This window comes from Blastomyces dermatitidis (assembly GCF_000003525.1).
Source record: "Blastomyces dermatitidis ER-3 genomic scaffold supercont1.1, whole genome shotgun sequence".
Lineage (NCBI taxonomy): Eukaryota > Fungi > Ascomycota > Eurotiomycetes > Onygenales > Ajellomycetaceae > Blastomyces > Blastomyces dermatitidis.
In genome coordinates this window covers 1,069,968-1,078,563 of record NW_025544774.1, presented here as the reverse complement: position 1 = coordinate 1,078,563, position 8,596 = coordinate 1,069,968, and the positions used below count along the sequence as shown (strand labels likewise).

Here is an 8,596-nt window from a genome sequence, read left to right as displayed (position 1 = left end):
ATTGTATCGGGTGAATTTTGCGAATCGGAAAGGATCACGTGCATCGTCAGGTGGAGTCAGATCTGATTAGATAAGTCGATATATAAATCTCCAGCTACAAATCTTTCTATCAGTTTTGATTATACCCATACATGGAATACCTTTGTCTGTTTCCTTTTGTTTCTTATAATAATACACTGTGATAATTACTTTTTTGCTACCCGTATTTGAAATGCGGTTTTGATATGCATTGATGCATTTGCTGCTTGAACTTGCGGGGTGGTTAAAGTATCTGTAATATTTACAAGATATCCATTTATAAACATACATATAGGATTCTATATAGATATATATATATCTATATAACCAGTTTCTCTCCACGGGCATGGCTTCACTGCCATCTCCATCTCCTTCTTCTCCCTCAACCCTAACAAGATGGTACATTGACACTAGGCCTCTAACGGCCACAACTCAGTCCCTCCCCCTCCTCTCCACCCTCCAAGAATCCGACCAAACCACCGTCAAAGCCTTCTACCACCTCTCAGACCGCCACATGTCTCTTGCCTCCTATCTGTTAAAATATCTCTTCATCCACCGCACATGTCGAGTTCCCTGGGCCCAAATCGTCATCAGCCGCACCCCGGCCCCGCATAAAAGGCCCTGCTATATCCCCCCTCAACGGCATCAGCCACCTCTATCTGGGGATGATAACCGGGACGCCAATCCCTTGACTCCCATCCCAAACATTGAATTTAACGTCAGCCACCAAGCCTCCCTCGTCGCATTGGCAGGATGCATTAGCCCCGCACCACGAAGCGTGGAAGAGGCATTCTCCCCGCAACCCCGCGTTACCCTGAGCTCAAACACAGATGCCTATAACAACCACCCCTCCCCCTCCCCCTCCCCTCAAATCGGCATAGACATAACCTGCATGGATGACCCAGCCCGCCGCAACCGCGGGCCCCCAAAGACAGAAGCCGAACTACACGCCTTCATCGACATCTTCGCTGAGGTCTTCTCAACAAACGAACTCGATGCAATGAAGGCATATCCCAGAATCAACAACAGCAGCAGCAGCAGCAGCAGCAGCGCGGCTATGACCTTACAAGAGTCGATAATCTACCGTCTCCGCCTCTTCTACACTTACTGGGCCCTCAAGGAAGCGTATATAAAAATGACCGGCGAAGCGCTCCTAGCGCCCTGGCTACGTGATCTGGAATTCAGAGATGTTGTCGTTCCGACGCCACCAGCTTCATCTGCATCCTTGCAGTGGGGAGTACCGGAGACAGGGATCAGAGCTACGTTGTATGGCCGGGATGTGCCAGAAGTGCGTTTGGAGGTGGTGGCGTTTGGAAATGACTACATCTTTGCGACAGCGGGGAGAGGGGGTGGGTTTGGGAACTCTGCAGGCGAAGAGGAGATGAAGGCCCGGTGGGATGAGTTTCGCTTGGTGGATATCGAGAGGGATGTGGCGCTGTGTGCGAGAGGGCAATGTGAATGTTTGGATTAAGAGTGATTTAGCGGGGGGCGGTTGAGGGTTCTGCATCTGTGTCAGTTTTGTGTGTGTTGATAAGCGGAGGATTCCACGGGATGATTTTATTTATTACGACAATATATATATTTGACTCTAATGGTTGAAGGGTTATATATAGAATACTCTGGACAACATATTATCATCGCCCCTACATGTATGTTCTACTAACCGTCACGCGCAATCAATCTCATCCATCACTTTTCTCCAAAGAAATTCAAACTAGGAAAAAAAAAAAAAAAAAAAAAAAAAAAAAAAAAAATCTATACATTTTGCATTCATCTGTCTATCCGTCTAGTATCATGATGATATTAATCACAGTATAGTGTCTCCATACAGAAAGCAGCATAGACTGCTTGCTGTCTTAGAAAGCCTCACTGCTTCTAGACATGGAAATGGAAGGGAGAAGGAATAAAGAAATCGCGAATAAATACGAAATATAACAAAAAGAGGGGGGTCGATGAAAGGGGGGGAAAAAACTCCGGAACGCGCTGGAAATGCATAATACATGATATATACGGAGGCTGTAAGAAAGGCCAGGCGCATCAAGACGGAAAAGAGAGGGGTGACGGACGGAGGCAAGTAGAGTAGGATGCCTGGCCATAAGTTTAAGTGTGAAGCTTTTTTTCCCCTTTCTTTTCTTTCTCCCTGTTGTTTTCTTTTCAACCTTGTGGCGAAATACCGTAGGAGTGGATAGCGGAGGATAGAAACGGATACGGAAATAAGAAAGAATCGAAATAGGTATCAAGAAAGGAAAAGAAAGAAACGGAAAAGAAAAGAAACCCCCATTCCTCTATGGCCTCCTGCTCCGCAGTTGGAAAAGTGCTTCTAGTTGCCATCCCATCTTGGCCTCCAGGTCAGTCGAAACAGTTGTTTTAAGATAATCCCTTGTGCTAGGATATATCTCTTATTGTGTAGAGGCGGCGGATGGGTGTGGTGCGTCAGCATGCGTGAATAAGGCTTTCGTAAATCCCGCCATCCGTAGTGGATCTCCTTCCCCATTGAATGTATATACAACAGTTGCCGTTTGCCGTTTTCCTTCGTGGAGTAGATAGAAATTAGGAAATAAAAGAATCGAAAGAGGAATGCCGCCCGTTTTATCGTGCGGTATGCCGGTATTACGGAGGAGGGGCATGTAAGGTCGATAAAATATGAGCGAGGAGGGCTTTGTATTTCGTTTCCACTGGCGGGCTATTCAGTCCATGTGATTTATAGAGCGTACCAAGGCGAAGGGAACAAGAGTAGGTGGTGACATATCCGTTTCTCTCTAGCTAGTTTCCTTTTTTTTCAAATTATTTGATTGGTGTTGACTTTAATTAAGTCTCAATGGCGGTGGAGGTGGACGAGGCATGGGGAGGCATTGCAACACGGTTCGTAGGGATGGAGGAAGCGGAGGCTTCTTCCGTATACCGGGCTTCTCTCGTCTTGTACATATCCTGGATAACTTCCAGCATTGATTCCCGTGTCTTCGTGGTCAGCTCGTCGACATCGCTGGTTTGTAGGTTCTTGGTGCTAAGCGGTGGGAGGACTAACGTTGATGGGAGAAAGTGCACGTTAGCCAGATCGTTCCATTGACAATTGACGGGATTCGATTTCAGATATGAATGCTTTGCTTCCCCTCTTCCCCAACCGCAGGATTAAGGGGAACGAATGAGAAACAAAGAAGTAGACTATACTGTACACACCTTTAACCCGAATCATCCCAGCCTCAAAGCGCAACTTCTTCACATCCAACAAATGCGCATAATTCTCCGCCACAACAGGGACAATATCCACGCCCGCCTTAACCGCCAAATGGAAAGCCCCCTTCTTAAACGGCAGCAACGCCGGCTCCGCAGAGTAACTCCTCGTCCCCTCGGGGAAGATAAGCACACTCTGCCTCTCCCTCTGCATCTGCTCCGCCGCCCCATCAAACGCCTTCACGGCCGTCTCCCGGTTCGCCCGGTCAATAAACACCGTGCCGGACAGGGTCATGAACCATCCCAACACCGGCACGCGCGACAGCGACTTCTTCGCCGTCACGCTACAGTACGGCGGGAAGATCGTGCCGAGCAACAACACATCCAGCTCCGTCTGGTGGTTCGTGATGAACACGGCGGGCCGCGTGCTGAGGTATTCCGAGCCCGAGACGATCTCAAAGTAGGTCCCCGTGCACAGGCGCATGGCCCATTTGAAGCTGCGTGCGACGGTCCACTGCGACAGGCCGCCGTAGCCGACTAGACGCAGGACGATGGAGGCGACGAGGCCGTAGGAGGCGCAGGCGATGAGGCAGGCATAGGCGGCCAGGCAGCGGGCGAAGAAGCCGGCGCGGGGGATTTTGAGGGAGAGGCCGAAGAGGGAGACGGTGATGGCGAAGTAGGAGGTTAGGCCGGTGACGAGGTAGGAGAGGATGGCCATGGTTTGGTTTGGCTTGTGTCGGCAGGTTTTCCTATTCTTTATTTGTATTTTTATTTTTTATTTTTTGTGTTTTTTTTTCCCCCAATTGACCTCTCCCTTTTCACTTTATTTTTTCCAGAGGAAAAGAAAGGGAGGAGTGGAGGTTAGGTGCGAACGGTGCCGAGGGCAAAAGTGGGTTGGAGGAAGGATATTAAATAAATATAATCTTTTTAGGTTTTTGGTGGGGAGAAATATAACTTTTTTTGTTTTCATTTTGGCGGCTTCGGGAGCATGTTGGGGTCAGCAAATATTATTCAACGAGCACAGTTGGGGGTAATTTGGGTAACGTTATTTCTCGCAAAGCCGGGGAAGGGAATAAATAATAATAAATACTTGAGAAGACCTAAGGAGTGACTATAAATATACCCAAGACTACAGGATAGATAGGAGGAATACAAATATAATAAAATAAAAATAAAGAGTATTAATAATAATAAATTGGGAATAAGAATGAAGGCCGTCTCCATGGGGTAATAATCATTAATTTGTATTCACAGGGCAGCTCTCGCAGGTTACAGAAGACATACACTTCTCTCAAAAGCCATCCTTGGATAGTTTTGGAGATTGGAATCCTTCATATTTCCCCGTCCAGTTTCCATCCAACAAATCACTTCCCAATCACTACCCTCTCCGTTCGAGCCTCCCCTCTCGAGAGAAAGTGTACATCTGTGCAGGTTTGTATCCAGAATTAAAACGAAAGAAGTTGCGGGGAAAGGAGTAAGGAGGTAAAAGAGAAAAAGGAAGAAAGAAAAAAGCAAGGACCAAATCAAATATCCAGAAAACGCCTGTTTCTCATGCTCATGTTCATGCTCATGCACGTCGTGCCAGTTTTGGAGAAAATACCAAACACCAAACCGAATGCCCAGCACAGGTAAAAGAAAGGAAAAGAAAAGAAAAGAAAAAGAAAAGAAAAGAAGAAGAAGAACAACCTCCAGACATCAGACATCTCGCTAGGCTAAGCTGAAAAGACAAGACAGTGTGGGAGTGGAGGCACAAGTGAGGTGGTGGATGGCTGGGGACAGTAATTGGGGGGGAGTCCACAGGCTGCGATGAGAGGCAGATATCTATCTGCAGGGGTAAAAAAAGCAGGAAATATAAAGATACAATCAAGTGTGGGCCGCGATTTTAAATCATCCCATATCCTCATCATCGTCTTCGGGATTCTCTAACGATTCCATTGCATCTTTGATAAACTGAGCAGCCTGTAATTGTTGAAATTTTAGGTCAGCGCATACCCCTAGGTGAGTGAGACGGACAGAGCTTAAAAAATAAATTCGGCCCGGGGCGGGGAAAGAGAAGAAGAGAAGAATCATACCTTTGGATCCAGATTCAAGGCCGTCGTGAAATGCTTGATCGCATTGGCCTTGTCATGGAGCATTTTGTACAACTTCCCCAATAGATAATGTACATTCGGTTCATCGGGAGCAAGATCTTTCAGAATCTTAAGTTCCACGTGTGCAAGTTTAAGCTCATTAAGCTTCATTAAAACTCGCGCCTTGCGCAATCGAGCGAGAACTGACTGGGGCGCAAGCGAGCAGGCTCGTCCGTACTGAAGCAGCGCAGCCTTTTGATTACCCATCCTCTCCAGCACCAAACCGATACACCATACCAACACCGCATTGGTTGGATTGATATTGGACGCTGTCCGGTAGTGCTGTTCCGCAAATTTGTATTTGCCCATTTTCTCATATACTTTGCCAATACCGTACCACGCGTTATAATGTCTGCTGTCAGCACTGATTCCGTGCCGGTAAGCGTCCAACGCCTTATCGTACTCTTCATTCGAGACGTATTCATGACCCTGCAAGGTAAAGGCGTAGGCGAAGGTATGATCCAGTTGTGTTGCGCGTTTGAAGCACTTGAGCGCTTGGTCATGGTCAGATTGTAGGGAGAAGGAGTTGCCGATGGCACACCAGGCCTGTGGTGAGAGCCGATCTACCTCCATCAGCTCGTGCGCCAAATACGCCAATTCAACTTCATTCTTCAAATGCCATAGAACTGTCGAGTAGACCTCCATATCCTCCAACCTTGACGGTGCGATAGTTTTGACTCGAATGAAATATTTCTCAGCTTCTGCATATAATCCTTGCTCGTAATTCGCACGGCCGATCTGTGACAGAACCCAGGGTGTTTCCCGCTGACTCTGCGGGAGCGTGTTGAATATCTGGATTGCCTCTTGGCATTTATATGCCATAAGCGCAGAGTATCCCTCTGCAAGTTTTGCAAAAAGATCTAAAACCCAGTTAAGAGCCTCGATGTCCTTGGATTTGTCCGGGACGCTACTCTTCGATTGTCCGCCAACCACCCCATTCGGAACAGCAGAAACGGGAACTCCCCGACTCTCTTTATTATCAATGTCCATTCCATCTGGAGCTGCCTTTCGATTGCCGCTAACCACTCGGCCCATCGTCGATCCAGAAACGGTTCGAGGTTTTGCACCAGTCGACTTCACCTTTTTAATCTCCCGACCATCCCGCGCTCCGAACGCTGCTGAAGAGGTTGAAAATTTGCTGCTGGTCGGGCGGATCTGGTTAAACAGCCGCACACTACGTCGCTGCGGAGCTCCTGGCTCAGGGGGTTGTGAGCTTGTGTGGTGGGCAACCTGACCGGATACCGTTCTTTTCCGTTCGCCTCCAAATGACGGTGCAGTAGTTTCCCTAGAGACAATGGCCGCGTGCGCATCCTCTGGGTCCACCCTGGTCTTACTTCTGGGTTTGAGTGTCGTCTTCATTTTAGGTGGCGGATCAGCACCATAATCTAGACCCAGAGTCTGGATGGTTTTGTTCTTCCTGGCAGGTGCAAGAGGGGGCTCCCAAGTCGGATCACCAGAAGCTACACCGCTGCCGCCGCCTCGAAGTTCGTCCGAATCGCTTTGTGCAACTGGAGTTTCCAAGCCTTCGGGAGCTGGGGCATTGACCGAAACAACACTCACGTTGCTGCCATTTAACTTTTCCCAAAGCGCAGAAGAACCATTTGCGGCGTCAACACGAGCGCTAAACGAGGTGAACGGATCTAGGTTATGGTTGATATTTGGCTGAGCCTGCAAAGGGCCGTTTGTCTGTGCGACTTTCTCGAATGTTGCAGAGCTTTCGAGTACTTGTGAGGACGGAAGCATTGCCAACATCTCTGGAGACATCTTATAGATGTTGGGGACTCGTATATTGGCACCTTTCCCATTGGATATCCTGTTAGCGCTTACTCTCAACGCGAAACCATTCGGAAATTCTTGTGATTGATTCTGTTTACCTGTTTGGCAGAGACCGAGAAATGCATCCCAAAGGAAAGGATTTAATTTTAGAGCTTCAACATAGCAATCGACAGCTTTATGCAGATCCTGATGGGCGTGCCACAACTTTCCCTGTAAGCAAAGACATGCTGCAGCATCGGGGAGGTGCTGTCGGCGGGTTTCGCTATGTTTATCTATGTCGAAAAGGACGTTAGCGCTCCTCATTGTAAATCTTTCTGCATAGATCCTCATATGTGAAAAATCCCCCAACAAATAAACAAGGGTGTCCAAGCTGCTTACTCCAGGTATTCTTAGAAGCCCACAGATTCCTGCTCCTTTCCAACGCAGTGATCCCTTCAATGTATTTGCCCAGGTCCAGACATGCCTGAGCATAGACGTACGAACAGCCAGCATGTGTCCCTCTGGATCCAGAATTCCTGCTGTATTCCCAAGCAGCTTTAGGCTGGCCGCTCTGGAGGTGGCAGAGAGCGAGGAGATAGGAGGCCTCAGACGACCGGGGTTCGAAAGCGTGGAGACGGCCGGCAAGGAAGAGGGCGTTGCGGATGAGGTTGTTATCGAGGTGATAGTATATTAGTTGCCTTAGCTGGCTAGAGATGTGGGGTGCAGAAGGGGCCATGGCACAGGATAAGGTCTTTTTTATATTATTATTTTGTTGTTTATAATGTATTGGTTTTCGTCGAGATTTGAGGTGGGTTGCTAGGGCGGGACAAGCCAGGTGGGTTGCCGGACGGCGTATTCTATCTTAGGAGTGAGTAACGCATGCAGGTATGAAGGAGGAAGAGTTTGAATGTTATGTAGCTATCGAAATGGATGACAGTATTGTATGATGCAGGCGTGTGTGATGTGTGTGAAGGGGGTGGTGGCGGAGGATTTTGGCACTGGGATGATTGGCCGAAGAGGAATCTGGGGGAAGGAAGCCGCGAGAGAAGAGACAACCGCGCGCTTTTTAGAGAATGATTAATGATTATTTAAATAGTTGATGGACGACTCATGGACGACTCAGCGCGGGAGGAAGACAGTGCATCTTCCACCGCAGATTCAACTGAGAAAGATCCTGAGGAGGTGTCGAGGAGGACTGCGGCGGCGAGGATGAACAGTTCAGTTCATGGGATATTTATTTATTTATTTACCCAGCAGCACCACACGAGACAACAACACCCAGCAGCAGTTTCTATGAGCAAGTGGCCTAGGCTTTCATATTGCTGTTGGGTCAACAGAAGCCCAAGGCGATCGTACAGATATGATAGGAATTGTCCAGAGCGAGGTGCGGGCCGTGGGTTAACGGGCACGAGATATAGACAGATTTAAATATTTAACTAATAACTGATTGGGGGGGAATATGTTTTGGTGGTTTTCGTCGCTGGAACGACTGCTTGTGGCTGCTAATATTAGGTAAATAGGTA

The 8,596-nt window shown here is 48.1% G+C and overlaps 3 protein-coding genes across 3 annotated transcripts; 1 reads left to right on the top strand and 2 right to left on the bottom strand.

Moving 5' to 3' along the window:
- Positions 1-139: 139 nt before the first annotated feature.
- On the top strand, positions 140-1,773 carry BDCG_00146 (4'-phosphopantetheinyl transferase NpgA). Its single transcript, XM_045415664.1, has one exon. The coding sequence runs from the start codon at positions 365-367 to the stop codon at positions 1,487-1,489; it is 1,125 nt and encodes a 374-aa protein (XP_045271560.1). The 5' UTR covers positions 140-364; the 3' UTR covers positions 1,490-1,773.
- On the bottom strand, positions 742-4,346 carry BDCG_00145 (1-acyl-sn-glycerol-3-phosphate acyltransferase). Its single transcript, XM_045415663.1, has 2 exons — positions 3,196-4,346; positions 742-3,038 (listed from the first exon to the last, which is right to left on the bottom strand). Exons 1-2 carry the CDS (start codon positions 3,905-3,907, stop codon positions 2,827-2,829), a joined length of 924 nt encoding a protein of 307 aa, XP_045271559.1. The 5' UTR covers positions 3,908-4,346; the 3' UTR covers positions 742-2,826.
- Positions 4,347-4,348: 2 nt separating this feature from the next.
- Positions 4,349-8,527, bottom strand: BDCG_00144 (protein bimA). Its single transcript, XM_045415662.1, has 4 exons — positions 7,473-8,527; positions 7,193-7,366; positions 5,262-7,114; positions 4,349-5,148 (listed from the first exon to the last, which is right to left on the bottom strand). The coding sequence occupies exons 1-4, from the start codon at positions 7,807-7,809 to the stop codon at positions 5,077-5,079; spliced, it is 2,436 nt and encodes an 811-aa protein (XP_045271558.1). The 5' UTR covers positions 7,810-8,527; the 3' UTR covers positions 4,349-5,076.
- Between the last annotated feature and the right edge of the window lie 69 nt (positions 8,528-8,596).

Bases quoted from the DNA above. Each gene is read 5' to 3' on its own strand.
- BDCG_00146 (XM_045415664.1), top strand. From the start codon at position 365: ATGGCTTCACTGCCATCTCCATCTCCTTCTTCTCCCTCAACCCTAACA.
- BDCG_00144 (XM_045415662.1), bottom strand. From the start codon at position 7,809: ATGGCCCCTTCTGCACCCCACATCTCTAGCCAGCTAAGGCAACTAATA. The intron at 7,367-7,472 runs GTAAGCAGCTTG...TTTTCGACATAG, and splicing joins GGCTTCTAAGAATACCTGGA to ATAAACATAGCGAAACCCGC. The intron at 7,115-7,192 runs GTAAACAGAATC...CCAATGGGAAAG, and splicing joins TCTCGGTCTCTGCCAAACAG to GTGCCAATATACGAGTCCCC.
- BDCG_00145 (XM_045415663.1), bottom strand. From the start codon at position 3,907: ATGGCCATCCTCTCCTACCTCGTCACCGGCCTAACCTCCTACTTCGCC. The intron at 3,039-3,195 runs GTGTGTACAGTA...CATCAACGTTAG, and splicing joins TGGGATGATTCGGGTTAAAG to TCCTCCCACCGCTTAGCACC.